The 23,120-nt window shown below is 37.0% G+C and overlaps 1 protein-coding gene across 1 annotated transcript in view; it reads right to left on the bottom strand.

The window, feature by feature from the left end:
• Positions 1–23,120, bottom strand: part of LOC136253714 (uncharacterized) — a 124,771-nt gene that overhangs the window by 7,190 nt on the left and 94,461 nt on the right. The window contains exons 15-18 of the mRNA XM_066046372.1: positions 16,579–16,866; positions 15,009–16,358; positions 10,543–10,653; positions 4,845–5,091 (exon numbers count right to left, since the gene is read on the bottom strand). Coding sequence (XP_065902444.1) covers positions 4,845–5,091; positions 10,543–10,653; positions 15,009–16,358; positions 16,579–16,866 — 1,996 coding nt within the window. The remainder of the gene's footprint in view (positions 1–4,844; positions 5,092–10,542; positions 10,654–15,008; positions 16,359–16,578; positions 16,867–23,120) is intronic.

The raw sequence follows: 23,120 nt of genomic DNA, 5'->3' as shown, positions 1-23,120 counted from the left end.
CTATAATAGTACATACACAGTTTAAAATCTAGGTTTCATACTCTTCTAGTAGCATCAGATATCTCCAAAAGAGCTTTCCCATCGTATTCTACAATTTTAGAGCATTGGATGATCTTCAATGGTCCCTTTTAGACTATATCACGAGGGTGCTGATGATGTGTTGTCTTTAATTAAGTACACGTGATCTGCACACGTGATTTTCAAAATTATTTCATTTGAAGAAAGATGCAGTCAGTCAGGCAAATAGGTATGGCCTTATTATGACTGGTGAACCCACGCATACCACATCTGAAATAGCACTGTGCGCCCCCATTATCATCTGAAAAGTGAAATATCCATTGTGCTTCGTTGTCGGCTATGTTCATCCCGTTACACAGCAGTACGAATCAAGAACTGTTTGAAAAGCACCTCTGCTATCAAAAATAGCCACTATGACAAATACAGACGATTTCCATTATGTACCTATCAATGTAATCCCCGACTACCACTATTACGGGCTGAGGTAGGGGAAGGCCATGGGGATTTGCATTTCTGAAAATTACAATTCCCCACCTACTGGGGGAGTAGCTACTGGCAATACAAACCCCGACCAAGTCTCGACCTGCAGACCCCGGGAATACTGGGACTAGGCGGGGATTTCTACGGTCGTGTGGCATTGGTCTAGTGATGAGTTAGTTCGAGTGGATTCTAGTATAAACGTAATAGCTAGCACCCGACTCTCTTTCCTAAACTGAAAGCACACATCTTCGCTGTCTGAGTGAATTTCTTTAGCGAAGACAAATCCCCACTATGTCAGGGAAATTTAGTGATCAATTCCCCCACCATCCCCGACCTTTCCCCACCCTCAGCCCGTATCAGTGGTAGTCGGGCATTACATTGATAGGTGCATTACAAAGGAAAGCCATCACGTGCTATCGCCAAATCGACACTTTTCGCTGTCAGCAAAGATGAATGGGACACAAAGGTAAGTCCATGAAGAATTCATGGTACACACTGCGGCATGCCAAAACGCACATCTCGGACCGAATTGACGTCGAACAGTGAAAAAATCAAGCCCATAACTGCAGCCATTATTGAGGTAGCTATGCTTGTCTGAAAACATCAGTCAGTCAGTAGAAAATTCTGTTGAATTTTTTTTTTTAAATTCCGTAGCAACTTGTTGAAAGCATTTCGGGTCGATCTGAAGGCTATTTTGGGCTTAGATTTACCTAACCAATACTGCCTTATTGTCATCAAGGAAAATTGAGGCTGGTTTCTGGGAGATTTTATTTTGTGGGCTATACACTTACTCCTTTGTTGTCCCTACTATACAGTTACTATCATACTGTATGATGATCTTGTTGTATTGTGCATCTGTGTATAGCCTTTGCTGAGCAAAGTTTCATGGTAATGGTAAATAATAATAATAATAATAAAGTAGGTAATAGAGCTAGGTATGGTGCGTATAGCTAGAAACTTACTATTATAGTTATGCTGCACGTGTGTTTCTGTATATATGACTGGGCCTATGAAAACAGGACACGTGGGCACAAACTACACCCTGTCACTCTACAGGTCATATATCAGCAGAATATTTGCATTCTGTAACTTGCATCATAAAGCCAATTAAAATTCTTACTAAGAGTTGAAAATTGTATTGCCATAGCATAATGGTACAAAAAGTTATGAGTGATGAAAGTTTGAAAAAGTAGGCAAAAATCAAGTGCCTACATGTCCTATTATCACAGGCCCAGTTACATTATTGTAAGTCCATGAAAAGTGGTAATCGCACCCTAGGGGGGATGTGCACTGCTTGAACCTGCCAAGTGCACACTGCCCACATCTAATCAGCATGTCAACAGTGAATAAATATCAAGGTATCTTAATGAGTAAGTGTGTAGGTGAGCACTGAGAGCAGAAGTGACATTTGTAATAATTTTTGCTTTAGTTTTGAACTTGTTGAATGTCACATGCGTTAATGGATCTCAAAAATTTAATACGCTTGTTATACGTATTAAGGGATCTCAAATTGCACTTGTTCCATGCATGTATGGTAGGCATTCCAGTATTCAAATTTTTTTAACAAAAAAGTCTCCGTATAGTCCCCAATAGAACCCTGGCACAAAATAAAATTGCGTGTTTTACTTGGGATTGCTTCATCATCCGATCTCCTATGGAGATGAAAATAGATAATTATGGGGTTTGTCCACATGCTGATCATCATGGAAAATTCAGTTTTATTGTGCACATTACATCGAAGTACATTTTGTGTTGTTTTGCAATCTTTCAAAGCATGCTGAAACTTTACAAAACTTACTGTCAAATTGAAGGTATTCAGTGGTGCTTACTTTAAAATGTGCAGTTACTCAGTGATTTTCAGCTACACAACAATTTTCTGATGGTTGTGTCCCCAACTCAAAAGTGTAAACCACTTCAAAGTCAGCATAACAATGCCATAATTGAAACCAGAACTCCACCTTAGGTACAGTATTGTTGCATCATTATGACACATCCACTTTAATTGTTTATCTTTATAAGTTGCTAACCTTTAATCTTTTTACTTACTTGAAATAGTCACTTATACACCATTCTGTTGACAGGTGTGCAGTATAATTACTTACCACAAAGCATACAAATATTACTGAACCCAGAAGTTACTCTCATTATAAGTAAAAATTTGCAGCTAGAATCAACTGCAGTTTCAGGTGACTAGATGGCTTCCTAGTTCCTTTTCCCTATAAAACTTATGCGGAGCCCCAGAGAAAAATGTAACTTTTAAGTTTTAAAGCACTGTGCATGCCAAAGTAACTAATTCCAACCCAACAAAACATACATTTCTGAGATTGACAATCAATACTCTACCTATTGAATGCATTGATTCAGAAGTTAAACAATTGGGTTGGAATGCCTATGTATGGTTGGTTATACAGGGTAACTAAGTCATACACTGATATTTAAATTACATTACTGAGCATTTTTATCTTGATAGTTTACTGACAAGTGCAAATTAAAATAGTTTGCATAAGTGGTTTAGCTGGTAGGGATGAAAGCAAATTGTGTTATTGCCAACTGCAGTATCTTTATCGTGTGACCTTATGTATGTTTGGTACATAGCCTATTTTATTTGACTATTTATTAATAAATTAATTTTGTGGCACTCTTATAGAGTGTACATTTTTCTAAGCACTTCTAATACAATATACATAGATGTTCTGGAACATCTAGAATTTCCATATTTCCTTTGATAAATCCATAAAATTACGAAACCTTTACAACTCTGGTGTAATTGACTAGAACTTAATATAATTTATATAATGTAGAAATTAAGTGAGACAAACAACTGACAGCAGTAAAGGTTCAAATGCTTATCACACTTGTGTGGCTTTGATACTTTTATGGCTTAGTATATTGCCTCTTTAACAAACTATATAGTGCAATTAAAAACTGTTAATTTGTGACTGAATTTGACAAACAAGGCTTCAACGCACAAAGCTTCGTTAGGAGATATGGTGATTTTAAGGAATCATTGTGTAATAACTTCCCAGTGCCTACAGCTGTGCAAACAAAATTTGCACCAATTATTCATCTATTTACTAGCTATCACTGAGTGGGTGTATACATTTCTGATACCCTAAATTTGCCCTGTTTTGGGCAGCTTTTTTCGAGCGGGTAATAATATCACAGGTGGCAGTAATAGGGTGGGAGGGTGGTGGGTGGGCTTAATATAGGGGTATAAAATGAAGCAAGAAGACGATTGGAATCCAGAGGCCACGTTTGGGCTCTCCATGGCCCTCCATGGCCATAAAATCACTCCGAATTTACTGAGAACACTATTGGCGACCTCTCTGTGAAGTCCAGCTCACTACACACCATTATCACAAAGCCATGGCCATTTAATGGCGCCAATCTCCCACTTGTGGCTTTGACAGGGTCGGAAGAAAGCTGCTACAGAAACCAGACTTGCCAGTCCTGAAGGAAGTTCACTGTGGAATATGATAGTGTATTAGACCAGCAATCCATTTCTGGTAAAAACGTAAGTTTGATTTTGTGTGTGTGGAAGCCTTGTTATATGAAATCCGGTCACATTTAGAAATGAAGTAGGTAGCCAGGGATATCAGTAGTGAAACAAGAGTTATATGAATAATGGTAAGTATATGAACATAGCTATGTGGGAAAATCCCTATATTGGTGTATGAGATATGAATGATAGTAGCTATTACAACATGTGTAGCTATGTGGGAAATCCCTACATTAACATGTTGTTCAAAGTTAGGGACCCGCCGATTATGCTCATAATTTTACTTATTATGCTATGCTGCACTGCTCAAAAATTTACCTATTATGCTTAAATTTATGCTCAATACTTACCCATTATGCTCAAATTATGCCTAAGTTCTCATGCTCTGCTAATAATTTCCAATTTATGGATAAATAATAAGTGGCTGCAGCACAAACTTAGTTGTCAAAGTGCATATCACAGAAAAGATTGATATACTCTAATAGAACAGTCAGTTATATAATTTTACTGACTGTTCTATTAGAGTATATCGATCTTTCTGTGATAGCTATTTTAATTTGATAAGCAAGAATTCATACTATTACACAAATATTCTACCTATTATGCTAGCATATGTTCAATGCTTTCAGACACCTATTATGCTCATAATTATGCCAGCATAATCGGCGGGTCCCTATTCAAAGTCTTTCCCACATACCATACCACATTAGTGCAATTAAAAATTATTAAGTAGGGACAAAAGGTAGTGAAACAAGGGATATGAATGCATGATGGTAACTATTGCAACTTGCACCTGTAGGTATTTAAGATAGTAAAAGGAGCATATACATTTGAAAGTACTACTCACACAGTAACATTTATTATGATGAGTGAAGGAGGTATATCATTTGGAAATGGTAACTGTGAAGAATTCCAGATGCTTCTCAATTTATTAGTGATGTTAACAATCATTTCTGGCAATTGTGATCTGGTGATATTACTGCTTTCAATTAGTGTAGGTAGCAATTCATTTATCATCTCAATTTCAGGAGTATGACACTGCGACACATTTGGTGTTTCCCACTGACCATTGTTACATGCTCTGGTTGCTATTCCTACATTGATAATATAATAGTAATGTAGCTGGTAGAATTCTACAGTTAACACTGTACTTTAAGGCAGTGATATTATTATACACTGTAAATACAGTGACACCCAGGGGGTGCAATGCAAGGGGCACCACAGTAGCACCCCAATGTTATCACAACACCCTGGGTGTCCTTATAACACCCTATAGGTGCTCACATTACATCCCATGATGACCTAGGGTGCTTTAGTGGGATATCATTAGGGTGTTGTGGTGACACCCCAAGAGTGCCTTGTAAGTGCCATGTCATAGGCGTAGGAAGCAGGGGGGGAGCTGTCGATAATTTGGTTAGCCATATCAAGTTATCTCTTAAGTACTCAACAAATTAGCTGCCACCAACAATTCAGATTACTATATAATCACCTTGTAACCAATCAGCAATCCAAAAAGTAGTTATGAAGCTATCTACCTGCAGACCCAACTTCTCAGCAACACTTTAGAGTAACCATCATGATAAGCACCTCTAAAATCAATTTTTGTGTTCAGCAGTGTTGTTTGTATTGGACATAAAGGTAATCATCAAAAATGTTCAAGGTGTGCAGTGAGATTTGTAACTAACAATTATTCTCAGTATGCAAGCGTGCATGATTGAAATGTTATCCAACCTGAGCTGGCCCATATAATCAGATGTAGAAATGAACAGAAGGCTATAATGTTATATAAGATCATAAACTGCCAGATTAATATAAATGCTGACAATCTTCTTGTTCCTAACCCTGACATCTACCACACCAGAGGACATAATAAATGATTTATGATACTAATGACAAGGATTGACTCTTACAAATTTTCTTTTTTTTCTGTCCACCATTAAAATTTGGAATTCCTTACCCCAACATGTGATCAACTCGGCAGAGATTGAACAATTCAAACACAACCTAGCTAGTCTAGAGACTATAATTAATTAAGTAGTAATTATGTATGATTGTAATTGTACTATTGTTTCTTTTGTGTACCACACTCTTCTTGAGGTCTGCACAATACGATAACAAATAATAATAATAATCTACGCAAGTTAGTATACACTACTGGCATGATTTTTACTGCTAAAAATACACTGAAATTCAATTTTTCAGCATTAGTTTTCAATTTTTTTCTAGGGGACAAGCCCCCAAGCCCCCTAGTTTAGCAGGCTTTCTCATGTGCTTTGCATATTCAACCATCACTTTATATACCATTGCCTAGCCCCCCAACCATGAGGTGCTAGCTATGCCTATGCATGTGACATCCTGGGGGGTGGCAGCAACACTCCAGTCCAGTTCATTGATAAGGTATCATGAGAACACCTTTTGCACCTACAGGGTGTGAAGGGGTGTTTCATAAAACACCTAATAATCCAGTGACACCCCATAGTGACTAACTATGTTTGTTAGTCCATTAACAGTTGTTTCATTAATTTTTTAATGTACTTATAATTATAATCAGGTTTCTTTAGTTTCTATTGATAGTAGTTTTACCAGCAATTTTGTGGTTTTTATTTCATTGCCAACATGAAAGCTAAAAAATTTAATTGACTTGACTTGAACCTAATTATTTTATTTATTTATTAAGGCTTTACAGCACAGGTGCTGAAGGTCTGTAGGACAGCTGGTCCTACAGCTTGTTTTAGATGTTATATCAAGTATGCTTGAAAGGGGGCAGAAAGGACAAAAACAAAACAAATCCATGACTTAATCTGGGCAGCCCCGAATCTGCAGCCATCCAATTCATGCTCAAAGGCTCACAAGAATCCATGATTTTTCTCCTTGTAAATTTCATGTATGTATTTGTAGCCATAGGAACACTAAATGAAATCCTACAATTAAAACTTTCTTGGTATGGTTACATATGTTTTAGATATAAATGTAGAAAGACAAGCAAGTACATGTGTTTGTAATGCTGTTGAACTGCTGTATTTTAACAGGTCACATGATATACCATTAACAACCAAGAGAACATGATATGGCTTCACCCCCATGGAGTGTTAGGCCTGTGCCTAATATGCTAGCATAATTAGTATATGTAATTGGATGGATGGCTGTGGTATTTGGGATTAATAGTGTAAACAGGAAGGAGTAAAATAGTGCGAGGCAAAGCCAAGCACTATTTCCTTCCTGTTTACAATGTGAAAACTACTGATCCCGAATACCACAGCCATCTGTCCTATTGCAAATTAATCCGACAACCATAGCAACTGTTGCTAGACAACAGAAATTCAAAACTAACCACTGTAATAGACCAACCACACTTAGCAACCGTTACTATGGTCTCAAAATGATGTTTGCCATAGCAATGGTTACCTAGCAAACCGTTGCTGAGCAACCATATTATTGCTATGCCGTGGGGCATCTACCACTATGGTAACACTAGTTGTCAAGTTGGGCACTTATTTCTAATAGGAACACACCACACTTTTAGCCAATCAAATTAGTATTACAGATTTTTGTCAAGGGACCTTGACAAACAAGTGTAATACTAATTCTATTGGCTAATCGCTTGATGTATTTCAATATAATACGCCAAGCTGCTATTGAGAGCATTATATGTAACACATTCAGTTGTTGGATTATCAGAATTATAGGTCTCCTAATAAGCATAATTCCAGCATAAGTTTAACGTAATTGGGGCATTGAAAGAAATAATCAGGGAATTAATAGGAATAATCAATGGAAAGGGGCATAGCTGTATCTGGGTTAGCTAAAGAGGATGTGTTAAGCCTCCTAAGAATGTGATCTTGCTAATGTTATGTTGAGGCTGAAAACTGCTTCTGCTAGGTAACAGGGTGGAACTACCCATTACCACTCATTGTGAAACTTTAGTATTTCATATACATATACTACTCAAAGATGTTTTTAATAGAATCTATAGCTAACACAAAAACTTGGTCAAACAATACAGAATAAACCAAGTAACGTAAGTCGCCAATTATCGGCATGTACCAATTATCAGCACTTGTAAACTACAGAGGCTACAGGGCATACGGAGGCTACCAAGTTCCACAATGGGCTGTTATATCCTCTAAAACATTTCTTAGAATTGTTTTCATTTGGTGATTATTGTTGTTAAAGTGATATACAAGCCATTTTGGTTAAGCATGGAATTGTGTAAAAAAAATTGTATTGGAAACCAGTATGCTTTTACATAATTATTACTTGAATATCTTGAACGGCTGGCCTCATCTTCATAAAACTTCAGTAAAACAGAGTTATCCAAGGACTGCTCCCCCCAATAAAAATTTTACAAAGAACCAACGAGCCATCATGGAATTACACACAAAATTGCACATTATGCAGATAATTGGTCACCCCATGCCAATAATTGGCACACGATAGGCATTGCGATTTTCCTCATAAAAATACATTCACTCACGTGAGATAATTAAAATTTGGTGCACTAAGAGATGAAGGACTGCTCTGTTAAATGGTTCAAACCGGAAGTTCATATGCCATTGATTTAAAGAATTACCGGCAATTGCGTGATGAAATGGTGCCGACAATTGGTGACTTACGCTAATCTGAAGTCAAAAATATTACCGATTATACAGTGTAAAATAACTTTAAGCGACCATGACATAAACTTCTTTAATAATTGCTTCTTCAGCACCTTCAAGAAGTTATCTTTGTCATTTCAATGCTTAAAATTGCTCAGTTAAGGCTTAAAATCTTTCTGAAAGGGCCTCAATGATAAAATTCAACCAATGGGTTTAAGGTTGTTTTTTTATTTGTAAAAACCTTTAGTACTATGCGTTGGAGTGAAACTTGTCTCCTTTTCAAATGTGTGGACCTACAGCCACTGTGTCAGAAACAATTGACTATGCTTATTATACCTTGCACAAGTAAAGAAGATGTTCTTTAACTTTGGAGTTGGAAACCAGTCAGCAGATTTTCTAGAACCACTCTGTGCCAGCATAATTTTGAGTGTAAATCATATCAAGAGCATCAAGCATTATGCTGGAATGTTTGTAGCAAACCCTACAGGGTGATTTGTTTGTAGTTGAACTCTCTATATGGTGACTTGTTGTGTAGCTGAACTCTCTACATTGGGACCTGAATGCTCTAATAGAACACATATTTGACTGCTCTGATAGGGCGACTGCACTAATAGAATATTTCAATCACACATCTATTATATACTGGTAGTTGGTTTTCACATCATAACTCACAGGTTTTATCCCAGATTGTTCTATTCTGAAAGATGATTAATCTACTTACATTTCAATTTTCAGCTCATCCCTTTCAGCTGGTATAGGTATGACAATAAATTGTTTTTTGTTCACGAAGCTAGATTGCACATCTGGTGCATTATTATTATTATCTCAATGGCCACTATTCAAACCACCATAAGGCATTCCTATGGTGGTTAATCTATCTACTAATGAATTTTCAACCTGCTCCTTGAAGTGTTTACCCTGCAGTCATAACAAAAATTGCTTTTGCATTTAAAAAAAATCATGCATAACTTTCTTTTTATTTGATCAGTACAAAAATTGAACTGTAAATGTGCTTTATGACACTTCTACTGCCCTCCAAATTTGAAGTAAATCAACTGAAGTAAGCACAAGTTATAGTGATTTGTCTCAGTGTTGCTAAAAGAAGAATAATGCTAAGAAAATAAGACAAACTTTGAAGGAGAATATCTCAGTAATGGCCATGCAAATTTAGCTCATATTTGAATAGAAGATGCCCCACCCCAATGGAGTTTTCACAACAAAATTGAATTATTTCCATTCAAGAACTATAAAGCTAAAGATGTGTGAAACAATGTTTGGTTCCTGTAAAACACACACTTGTCTGTCGCATGCTTGTACTGGCTGTACTTGGCCACGCGACGCCCTATTGTGTGTCTTGATATAAATTATGTAACCTGATTTTGAAAAACCATCATTTTAGGCACATGCAAAAGTTGTACGAAAACTCAACAGAAAATTTCAGTATTTAAAAAATACATAAATTATTTTGTACATTTGGATAAAGTAACCCGATCAAAGTAATAATATTATTAAACTTTCTTGCTTTTAAGTTCACACCCACAGTTTCTCTCTGCTAGGGGATATAAACTTTGAAGTTTCACTCCCAAAGCTTTTTGCTGCTAAGAGATATAGATGATTATATCAGACCTTGTAGTAATTTCACATGTGTGGGACACATTATAAAAATTGGGCAGGTGACAGAATGGCTAAAACTAAGTCTTTAGACAATGATACATGATATTTACTTGAAGGAAAGGACCTAGAACACTTGATTTAACTACCAAACATCTGTTTATATATTTTAGATGGTAGGAATGGGATTATTTATCAACAAAGTGATTTTTCACCATTAATTTTGTCGCATGTCACATTTAGTCACTCATAGAACTCGATGCATTGCTACTTTGTAATGCATTAAACAGTAAATTAACCATCCTTTTTAAAGTAAATCACATTTGTGTTCATGCTTACCGTGTGTTTCATTACCACCTCGGCAGTACTGTTTTGCTTCATTTCCATTCAAAGTTCTTGGCCACAGTATCCCCCACGTATTGTCCAGTCCCATGTCACAACCCAAGAAATCTGTTTATACAAACATAAAATAATTATACAAACATTTGTAACAGTATCTTGCAATCACTATTATGTATACGTGATACTACTGTGACACTCAGCAGTGCTTGCACATTATCGGTAGAGTTGCACATTATGATGCTTTGGATACATGTGTATTATATATAATAAATTAATTACAATGAATGTTCTGGACTTAAACTTTCCATGTTGTAGAGTATGTTTTGCTGTAATGCATCATATAGTGAGTAGTAATTGGTGATACTGCTCACCATCATATGGCAAGTCAGCACATGCTGTCTATTGTTTAAACTGTAAAGAGTTGTTGATGGACATGAGGTGGGCATGTGATGTTTCATCAAATATACTGAAGTATGTATGTATATATTGGAGTTCCTTCAATGATTGCTGATCATCAATAGGAAAACCAAAATAATGTCCATGTTTGGAAGAAAGCTTTGCCAACAAAAGTGCAAGAAATTTGAAGTCAGCCATCATCATATTCTAACAATTTGTGAAATCAATTAGCTCCAGTGCTAATAAAGTGAGTTTACAGAATTATGTGTTACATAAACATCAGGGTGTAGGTTTCAGCTATGTTATAGTTAGACTGAACATACCTTACTGTTCCTGCTTAGGAGCACTTTTTGTGCATGTACTAATTTTTTATTTTGTCTCAAAACTGATGATCAGGGGAACCACCTTAGACACTCCAACCAAACCTGAACCCCCTCACAAAATCCTGAATGTCCCCTTTGAGTATTATAGTTTGTCTTGAGACTACTCTTTTTGAGGTTAAGCAATGTTATAGATTAGCAAAAATATCCCAAATGTAACATGTAAGGTGTAAAAGTCTAATCAAAAACAGCCAAGATATCACTTCTTTTGGTAATTTCATACCTAAAGCCAGCCTATGGCCAGCTTTGGGTATTACTTTTAACTTGTTTTTCTTTTCTATCATACAGTATGACAGTACTGTATAGTAGGGACAATGAAGGTGTGGGCATGGTACACAAAGAAAAATCTACCAAAATCACCTTCAGAAATCCTTCACAACCACTTGACAGTATTGGTCAGGTATAAAAAACCCAAATGTGTCTTCAGAACAACCCAAGCATTTTCGGCACGGTGCTACGAAATTCCAAAAAAAATAAGATTTTTAGCGAATTTTCTAATGCCTCACTGCCTGATGCGTTCACTCAAGCATAGCGGAAAAGGAAAACAGGCTACAGCTACAGCCTTATTTCTTTGGTGGAAACGCTTCAAATTTTGTGGCAAAAAAAAAACTTTCACAATATTGAATGCGTACGATGTGCTACTGTTTTACCTTTCATCCTTTATCATGGCCATTGCTCATTGGTACAGCTTCCATCAGAGTACACACACACCACATAATCATTTTGTCCAAACATATTGTGTCATATTGCACCAAAGCACAAGAGATATTTAGTGTTTGTTTGTAGCAAAACTAACAGGCAAAGATTAACTGCTTGCATTTCTAAACGCATTTCTTTGCTGCAGCTAACACATTCTATTGCTAGATCCTGTTAGTAAATTTGTTACATAATCATGTGTGGAAAAATACAATTAGTTAAGCATTATTACTTTGTGTATTCTCTCTGAGGTAATATTTGGAGTGATAATGCCTTCAAAGGAAGTGGCATGGAGGAATAGGAGGAAAGGCAAAAATGAGGCCTATTATGAAGCTCACAAAGATGACATACTCTCAAATAAAAAGGAAAACTACAGCAGTGAGGACAGATCACAGCATCATCTTGATGAATATTACAAACATGTGAGAGATTCACGTATGAAATCGGCTGAAAGTACGTTATATCCCTCCCGTGCTTAAGATGCCATAATGGAAATGCGCAGTAGGGATATAACATTTTAATAACTTGTTCACTACCCCATGCACTTGTTTCAGTACTTTTTATCAATCGACTGTCATCCCTCCTCTAGTTATAAATTTCTAATATTTTGTATACTTGTAGGAATGAGGATTAGCTATGGACATGATGAAGAAATTTTTTAATTGTTTATTTAGCTATACACGTATAGTAATTATTACAATTGTTTTGATTTTTGCAGCTGAATACTCTACAGGGGAATGTGTATCTAGCTGAAATTTCTACAGGGAAACTCAAAATGTAGCTGTACTCTTAGACTATATGGTGAACAGTTTGTAATTGAATTCACCACAGAGTGATTCATTAGTAGAGTCGCTAAGCAACAAATTTTAATGAAATCATTCACTTCGTGATAAAAACACCAAATTTTCTGTGGAAGTTGAGTAAGGTATACTAAATCATTGAGATATGGTGCTACATCAAACTCATTGCCTTAGGGAATGTTTTGAAACTTTAAAGCTGGGTTATAAGTCTATTTTTAACTGGCCAGGAAACTATACTAGATCATTCAGAACCTTCATTTTTGCTTGAATCACATGGGAATATTTCAAATTTGCAGATGCAACCAAAATATCTTCAAAATGTGGTAAAAAAAGGTCTTTGAACACTTCTAATGGAGCCAATATTTTAGCGTTACAAGTACAAGTACAATCCAATAGGCACCAGCCGATTATGCCGGCATAATTTTAGGTGACCAAAAGCATCAAGCATAATGCCAGCATAATAGGGATGATATTTGAAAATTGATTAAAATGTGCAATACGCACACCTGAAAGAAAGCAAATATTCACTGCTAATAGTATTATTAGTGCATTTCATGTTTAAAAACGTAATATAACTTATTAAACCGTTTCTTTGTTGGTTATTCACACTTTGCAGAAATAAGATTGAGATACTCTGATAGAGCAGTCACTTACTCTAAAACAGCAGTCAGGAAAAGCTGATAATTATACTCTAATAAAACAGTCAGTTCTAGAGCATAATCTTGATTTTGAAAGCATAATTTTGAGCATAATAGGCTTAATTTTTGAGCAATGCTCAAAAGCATAATAGGCAAAATTTTGGGCATAATAGGCCGAGCCTACAATCCAATAGAAATAATACATTGCACATATATGGATTCATATACCATAACCCTCTGTGCTTCTTAACATGGCAAGCTAATGACCTGGATGGACACCTCCCTTGATCAGCTTTTGGATATGACCATCCCTTGCTCAAAGTTTCAGAATATCTTCTATATAGTACTTTTATGGCTTCCACAATACAGTTTCTATTGATTTTACTTTTGTCACGTTCTATGAGTGTTATATGATTGGTAATTTTAATGGCACCATATTTAATATGAAAATAAATAGTATGAATTAAGCAAAAGTTGTACCAAGTTTGGTGCTATTATCAAAAGGTGAATGATATTTTCGCTTACCTGCTCTGCTACATAACCTAACAGAAAGAATTGCAAGAAAACTGAACTTTCAACAACCTGGAATCTGGAGTGGTAATTAACTAAATTCAGTGGACGAAATCAGTGTGACCAGGAGTGTAGCACAATGTCTAACTTAGATAGCTATAACACATTATTCTATACTGCCAGTGATGTATAGCTCTACTTGATCATGGACGAATATGTTGGAGTACAGTTGAGACACATGAGAGTGAGATGAGGCCCAATCTGCAGTGGTTACATAGACAATAAAGCAGCTACTTGGATATTGTAATATGATAAGGTAGCTAATACTACACCGTATGCTGGCTAGCCCATCATTGGGTCATTAGCCTTTTTGTACAATCACAACATTAAGTGTTCTGTGGGGAGGGGGATCATCACCCCATCACCTTCAGGTTGGCTATGCCACTGATTGCACTAGGCACTGGTTCTAGTTACGCCACTGACTCAAAGTTCATGAAATTAATGCGTGAATAGACAGAACAAAAATAACCATATTTAAAAGTGATTATAGATTTCAGGATTTCTAAATATTAAATGGATTTATAATTGGTTTTCTCACTACAAGGGTCCCAGCTTGTGAGCTACCCTCAAAAAATTAGAAGAAAAACAAAGAAACTAAGCCAATTTTGAAGTCGCATATCTCGGAAACACTTGAAGCAATTTTGCTCAATTTTGGTATGTGGAGTACATTGGTGGGCATGTTCACAACAAAAACGTCTTGTTTTGTAAAGGAAGCACAAGCTACAGAGGTGCATAAATCTTTTTTTCTTTCTTCCTGTCAATATATATATTCACATTGTTGCATGCCAGCTTCTTGGCTACACAACACACTGACGTGTGTCTTGATCATGGTGTTGTTGCATGCTGGCTTCTTGGCCACCCAACACACTACTGTGTGTCCTGATTTCAAGGAAAAATTTTTCATTGTTAGCCCCCAAAACCTTCTGTGAAATCAATGAAAATTTCACTTTTCAAACATTTAGGCTATACAGTATAATACTAACCTGAAGATGGGGAGATTTTAATAAAAGTTGATAGAGAAATACTGGATGATGTTACTGTGGTCAACACTGAGGAAATACTGGATGGTGTTACTGTGGATGATAATTGAGAAATACTGGATGGTGTTTCTGTGGACAACACTGAGGAAATACTGGATGATGCTACAGTGGATGATGACAGAAAAATACTGGATGATGTTACTGTGGATGACAATTGAGAAATACTGGATGGTGTTACGGTGGACAACACTGAGGAAATACTGGATGGTGTTACTGTGGACAACACTGAGGAAATACTGGATGATGCTACAGTGGATGATGACAGAGAACTACTGGATGATATTACTGTGGATGACAATTGAGAAATACTAGGTGGTGTTATTGTGGACAACACTGAGGAAATACTGGATGGTGTTACTGTGGACAACACTGAGGAAATACTGGATGATGCTACAGTGGATGATGACAGAGAACTACTGGATGATGTTACTGTGGATGTCACTGAGGAAATACTGGATGGTGTTACTGTGGACAACACTGAGGAAATACTGGATGATGCTACAGTGGATGGTGACAGAGAAGTACTGGATGATGTTACTGTGGATGACACTGGAGAAATACTGGATGTTGTTACCGTGGACAACACTGGAGAAATACTGGATGGTGTTACTGTGGACAACACTAATGAAATACTGGATGGAGTTACTGTGGATGATGACAGAGAACTACTGGATGATGTTACTGTGGATAACAATTGAGAAATACTGGATGGTGTTACTGTGGACAACACTGAAAAAATACTGGATGATGCTACAATGGATGATAACAGAGAACTACTGGATGATGTTACTGTGGATGGCACTGGAGAAATACTGGAAGGTGTTATTGTGGACAACACTGAGGAAATACTGGATGGAATTACTGTGGATGATGACAGAGAACTACTGGATGATGTTACTGTGGATGGCACTGAGGAAATACTGGATGGTGTCACTGTGGATGACACTGAAGAATTACTGGACGATGCTACAATGGATGATGACAGAGAACTACTGGATGATGTTACTGTGGACAACACTGAGGAAATGCTGAATGATGCTACAGTGGATGATGACAGAGAACTACTGGATGATGTTACTATGGACAACACTGAGGAAATACTGGATGGTGTTACTGTGGCCAACACTGAGGAAATACTGGATGATGCTACAATGGATGATGACAGAGAACTACTGGATGATGTTACTGTGGATGACACTGGAGAAACACTGGAAGGTGTTATTGTGGACAACACTGAGGAAATACTGGATGATGCTACAGTGGATGATGACAGAGAACTACTGGATGATGTTACTGTGAATGGAAAAAATATGTTGAAATCTACTTCACTCTAATAGACTAGTTTGCAACTTAATGCAACACTCAATTTTATACAGTGTACACACATGCACAATTATGTGACTGGACTTTGGAAATTAGTCTTCATTTCACATTTGGCAACTATGATCAAAATAAGGCATAGCTACTTACAGTATACCATTATAGTGATTAAAACCATACAAAAGCAACTCACTGCCTTCATTAGTTATATCTCTAACAGGATCACTAAATGGACCTAAACCAACAGAAGTCATGGCTGCTACTTCAATAAAGTACTCTTCAAATTCTTGCAGGTTGTTAGCAATAAAACTAGTATCATTGATCATGACAGACACAACAGTTGTGTTTTGCTTAGTGATATTCACTTGATAGCTGGTGATACTACCATTTTGATCATCAAAAGGGGGTGGATCCCAAAAGACAAATATTGATGTTGAATTGATCACCATAGTGGTAACATTTTGTGGAGGTGCTGATGGACCTGTAATATAACACTCAAGTTGAATACCGATACCCAAATGGTCTCTTTAGAGCCTCACAAGGCTGTGATGTCATACAAAATGGTGTAGTTTGTGCATGTACAGCAGTATTGTTAATTTAGCAAAGCAGGCTGTTAATATGGATGGAATAGCACTTTTACAGCACCATACTACATTTTGTATGATTTCCTCATTGCAAATAATGTTATAATTGAGCTGGCTAGACAACATGATAAAAAAAGCTATGTGTAGGTCTATATCATTAGGTAACCTTGGGTCCCATGCTCAGGTGACATAATACAGACCTTTCAGGTTCCTCACCTGTGTGCCACGAAATGAAAATCATTATTGCATACATTGTGCATTGAGAAGTAGATGTAAAGGTTTCATATAGACATACAAAGAATAAATGTGATATACAACATCTAATCACGAACCACCCTCCAAGTTATAGAAAAAATCCAAACCCCCTGTATAGTGAGCTATCACTTTGAAACCATTCAACTCGGTCTTGTACAGTTGTAAAAAAATAGGTTTGTGGTAAAGCCATCTTTATTATATTTCTTCTTTCCCATCACATAGTGCAGCAAAAACTGATGAGGGTGGGAGGTGATTATCATACACTTGATTATTGTATTTCAGTATATCATTATAATAAAGATCGAGGATGAAAAGCATTCATTTACATACACACAACAACAGAGACAAAAAACACAGCAAAAATTAACTATATCTGAAGCCATAAAATTAGTTATAATCCGTACTAGAACACCTTGGGCACACCCATTAAAGTAAAAGTAGCTAGCAACTGAAACAGCTGATATCTAAAGCAACCAAGAATGAATGTTCAAATACAACTAATTGCAATTAACAAAAATTTAACAATGAACCTTTATCATTCAGCTGTGTTCTATATTCACTCTTGCTGCATCCTAAATTAATTTCTTTTAACTCTAATTTGCTGGTAATTTGGCCACCTTTTATAATAGTTAGTATATATGGAAAAAAAGGCAGCCAAATAACCAGCCAAGTAGAGATAAAGAAATTAATTTAGGATGCAGCAAGAGTACCTGTACATACGTAGCTGAATGATAAAGGTTCAATGTTAAATTTTTGTTAATTGCAATTAGTTGTATATGAACATTCATTCTTGGCTGCTTTAGATATCAGCTGTTTCAGTTGCCAGTTACTTTTACTTTAATGGGTGTACCCAAGGTGTTCTTGTATTGATTAAATCTTTGGTAATTATACTAAAATTGGTTCTTGGCCACTCCAGATATCAGCTCTTTAAGTTACCAGTCATTTTTGCTTCATGACGTCTTTCTATACAACTGAGCTTTATTTACATTGGATTACAGATACTTATAGTTTCTTGGACATGCCTTTTTTACAGCAAAGGTGTTTTGGGGTGAATATCACTCATTTTTGTCAGCGATAGGCTTACTGGTATACAATGAATTGAGTAAGATTTTCATTCAAAATGCATTATTATTATCTTGGAGAGTCTGACATGCATCTATATTGATTACTGTCATCCTGTTTAACATAAAAGGCATACATAGTACTGGCTGTTTTATTACACTGTAAATTTTGAAGAATTTACAGTGTATAATGGAGACCGACTGTTCTATTAGAGTAGACCTACCTTTACTGTTGGCAAGTGTGTGTTATGTCACTGTAGGGAAATACCATCCTTCTCTCAATAACTACATCATTATTCCCTATGTCAGTGTTCCTATTTTATGCAACATTAGATCAACTGTTGTAACTGGATGGACAATAATAAAGGTGTGCAGATTTTTTAGGTTGGAAAAAAGTTAAAAACATTTTTACCTTCACATGCAAAAGAAAAAAGTAGGTCTGGTTTCTGCGCAAGACTAGGATGGGCATTTGTGACCCAGTTGGGGAAAACCGGTCTTATTGTCCATTTGAAAGTATTGAGAAACGTCGGTTTAAATATGTGACCGGGCCTGCAAAAATAGGGCATGTGGGCACAAACTACACCCCTTTCTACTACAGGCCATATCGCAGCACTGAAACAGAATATTTACATTCTGTAACTTGCATCATAAAGCCAATTAAATACTTCCTAAGAGCTAACAATTGCATTTGAATAGCATAATTGTATAAAAAGTTATGAGTGATGGATGTTTGAAAAAGTGGGCAAAAATCATGTGCCCACATGCCCTATTTTCACAGGCCCAATCGCATATTCAGAGTATTGTAGCTTGCCAATGGTGGTAGCTACGTGTACCAAATTTTCACAATTTATTACCTTCCAGATCATCCACTGAAAAAGTAGCTAAGTTTCCTGCCATTTTAGATTAGTTTTTAAATTGAGGTTAGCTGTATCAGGCAAGCTCCAAAAGGGGTAGGAGGTGGGGGCCTGGAAGGTGGGAAAGATGCTGTTTTAAAATTGAACAGGAATGTTTTGGGATGAAATAGGTCAAGTTATGGGCTGTTCAGGTATCACAACTAGCTAAAATAAAAGGAAATTCACAGCGGATGTGTATATTCAACACCATGGAGCTGTACAGCCACATACAGCCACCCCCAGGCTAACCAGAGCTCCATTAAGGCACCACACGTATTGATCACCACTGGGCTTGGGAAAAGCAGCCAGCAAAACCAGTCCACTCAAACCTAGCTGATTTTTATTGTGAAATTAGATGGTTTATTCATGTAGCTTTGTGTTCTGGGTGAAAAATTGAATCTGCTAACATGGGTGATAAGACCAGTTTTCCCAAACTGGGTCACATTTGTGCAGCAGCATCAACAGAAACCAGCCAAGAGGAGCTTGTTGGCTTTAATACATACACGATATCTATTGTACCTCTTTGTGTCGCTTGTTGTACCTATCATAATACCATACATTTTTATCTGTTGTGTTCATATCTACTACAGTGGTTATAGCTAGCTAGTCAAACGGACTTGCAAAGGCGAGTCATCCTCGCCCGAGTAGCCCAGCTAGCTACCATTTATCAATGGCTACGTTTGCCCTACAACATAACAGTTCTTTCCCGCATAGAGTTTTCTGACTTTCATCAAAATTAATCCTGTCAAATAATCACACATAAAATGCACAAACAATTTTTGACAGCCTATACTATAGTAAAGTACACATGCCACATTGTAGAGCCATGACTAAGAACAAGCACCACCAGACTGACAATTATCACATGATTTATTTAGGGAAAACCTCTTGGAAAGTCCCTGAAACACCTCAAGTGGACACTGCGATACACTGAATGTTAAGATGGCTGTTTGCATCTTGAGAGATAATAAACATTTGTCGTATTGTAACTGGATTTCAATGGAGTGGTGGAGCCTATTTTCAAACTAAAATGCCATACACCGCTTGAAGAAGTTGAATGGATAAGAGTCTCAACAATAGTTGTGGTGCTAACTTGATGAAAAGAGGAGTGAAAGATGTATTAGTATAGTGTGTAAAGTGCCACATACTGATAACTGCATTTATGCGATGAGCTGCAGATCCATCTGAAAAATAAAGTATTTTATCTATGCTTAGAAATTTTTTTTGAAGAAATTGTACCAGATTCCTATGAAATAAATGCACAGCAATTGTGGCATATTGTAAGCAATCAGATATAACAACATAACTGATATGTTCTAGCTTTCCTGATTCTCAGTAATAGACAACAAATGGATGTATTGTCGCCTGTGAGTTGTTCCAATGGAATCCTTGGGCTGCATCTTGTACTATAACACAAAAGAATAATTATCTGAGAAATCGCCTATTACTATAAACTGTCCTGGAAGCAGGCTTGACATAACATTTGTTTGAAACAGAGATTGCTGCTTAGCAATGAATGAATGGGGTATCAAAAGTTAATCTACAAAATCATCTGCTGACTTAGTAATCAAGACACACGATAGTGTGTCGTGCGGCCCAAGAAGCCGGCGCGCCACACCGTGAGTATATTAACAGGAAGAAAGAAAACGCAATTTTCACACCTATGTAGCTCTGTGATCCCTTATCCGATTGGAACCAAATTTGCTAGACACGTGCCGCCCAGTTAGGGGAGTCTACATACCAAATTTGAAGAAAATCGCTCCAGCCATTTCCGAGATACGAGCGAACAAAATTTCGTTTTAATTTCTTCGTTTTTTTCTTCTACTTCTTCATTTCGCACACTTCGCAAAATCCGCCATAAAACACGAATGCGTGCTCGGATCGGGCTGAAATTTGGCACACTTAAAGGGCGCATAAGGCGGATCTCTGTACAAACTTTGGTAGGAATCCGATGAACATTCACGGAGTTATGACCGATTATTAGCGTAAAATGAGGTCGAAGGTCTGTCGCGCCTACAGGGTAAACCCTTTGGAGGAATCAGTTGAAAATTCATATGTAGATGGAGCAACCATCGTAGGAGTGCCTTTTTGTGGTTTGAAAGGAATCGGAATAAAGACCATCGAGATATGACACAAAACCCAACCTGTGTCAAAATTACGCGATCGATTTTTATGAATAAAAAAACTATTAGTTTTCGTGTCTACCAGGCAAACCGCTTAGAGCAATGAACTGAAAATCAGTATGTAGCTGGAATAATCATCATAGAAAGTTGTTGCAGTAGTACAGAAGAATCGGATTACAAATCACTGAGTTATGATTCGAAAGGCAACTATGTGCAGCAAATGCGAGATCGAGATACTCTAATAGAACAGTCACCCTAATAAAGCATTCAGCTGCATGTATAATTTACTCAGTTATATTACATTGCAAGTTATTCTGTAGGGAATTCAGCTACAAACAAGTCACCCTGTAGTCAGATCAGCTAGAAGAAGGTACCTAATAGAGAGTTCAGCTACAAAGAAGCCATCATGTAGAGAGTTCAGCTGAAATAAATCACACTGTAGAGAATTCAGCTACAAACAAATTACCCTGTAGAGAGATCAGCTAGAAGAAGTTACCTTGTAGAGAGTTCAGTTACAAAGAAACAATCATGCAAAGAGTTTAGCTGCAAACAAATCACCCAGTAAAAAGCTCCGCTATGAACAGATCACACTGTAGAGAGTTCAGTTAGAAACAAGTCATCTTGTAGAGAGATCAGCTAGAAGAAGTTACCTTGTAGAGAGTTCAGTTACAAAGAAACAATCATGCAAAGAGTTTAGCTGCAAACAAATCATCCAGTAAAAAGTTCCGCTATGAACAGATCACACTGTAGAGAGTTGAGTTAGAAACAAGTCATCCTGTAGATAGATCAGCTAGAAGAAATCACTTTGTAGAGAGTTCGGCTACAAAGAAACCACTATGTAAGAGAGTTCAGCTGCAAACAAATTACCTGTAGAGAGTTCAGCTAGGAACAAGTCACCCTGTACGGAGATCAGCTAGAAACAAGTCAGCCTGTAGAGAGTTCAGCTAGAAGAAGTTACATTGTAGAGAGCTCAGCTACAAACAAATCACCCTGTAGATAGTTCAGCTAGAAACAAGTCACCCTGTAGAGAGTTCAGCTTGAAGAAGTTACATTGTAGAGAGTTCAGCTACAAAGAAACTACCATGTAGAGAGTTCAGCAGCAAACAAATTGCCCTGTAGAGAATTCAGCTACAAACAAATCACCCTGTAGAAAGATCAGCTAGAAGAAGTTACCTTGTAGAGAGTTCAGCTAGAAACAAATCACCCTGTAGAGGGTTCAGCTACAAACAAGTCACCCTGTAGAAAGTTCAGCTAGAAAAAGTTACATTGTAGAGAGTTCAGCTACAAGAAACTACCATGTAGAGAGTTCAGCAGCAAATAAATTGCCCTGTAGAGAATTCAGCTACAGACAAATCACCTTGTAGAAAGATCAACTAGAAGAAGTTACCTTGTAGAGAGTTCAGCTACAAACAAATCACCCTGTAGAGAGTTCAGCTAGGAGCAAGTCACCCTGTAGAGAGTTCAGCTTGAAGAAGTTACATTGTAGAGAGTTCAGCTACAAAGAAACTACCATGTAGAGAGTTCAGCTGCAAACAAATTGCCCTGTAGAGAATTCAGCTACAAACAAATCACCCTGTAGAAAGATCAGCTAGAAGAAGTTACCTTGTAGAGAGTACAAACAAATCACCCTGTAGAGAGTTCAGTTAGAAACAATTCACCCTGTAGAGAGATCAGCTAGAAGAAATCACGTTGTAGAGAGTTCAGCTACAAAGAAACTACCATGTAGAGAGTTCAGCTGCAAACAAATTTCCCTGTAGAGACAAACAAATCATCCTGTAGAAAGATCAGCTAGAAGAAGTTACCTTGTAGAGAGTTCAGC

The sequence above is a fragment of the Dysidea avara genome, chromosome 4 (assembly GCF_963678975.1).
Source record: "Dysidea avara chromosome 4, odDysAvar1.4, whole genome shotgun sequence".
Lineage (NCBI taxonomy): Eukaryota > Metazoa > Porifera > Demospongiae > Dictyoceratida > Dysideidae > Dysidea > Dysidea avara.
Note: the sequence above shows the minus strand (reverse complement) of the source record. Positions and strands in the feature narration are given on the sequence as shown.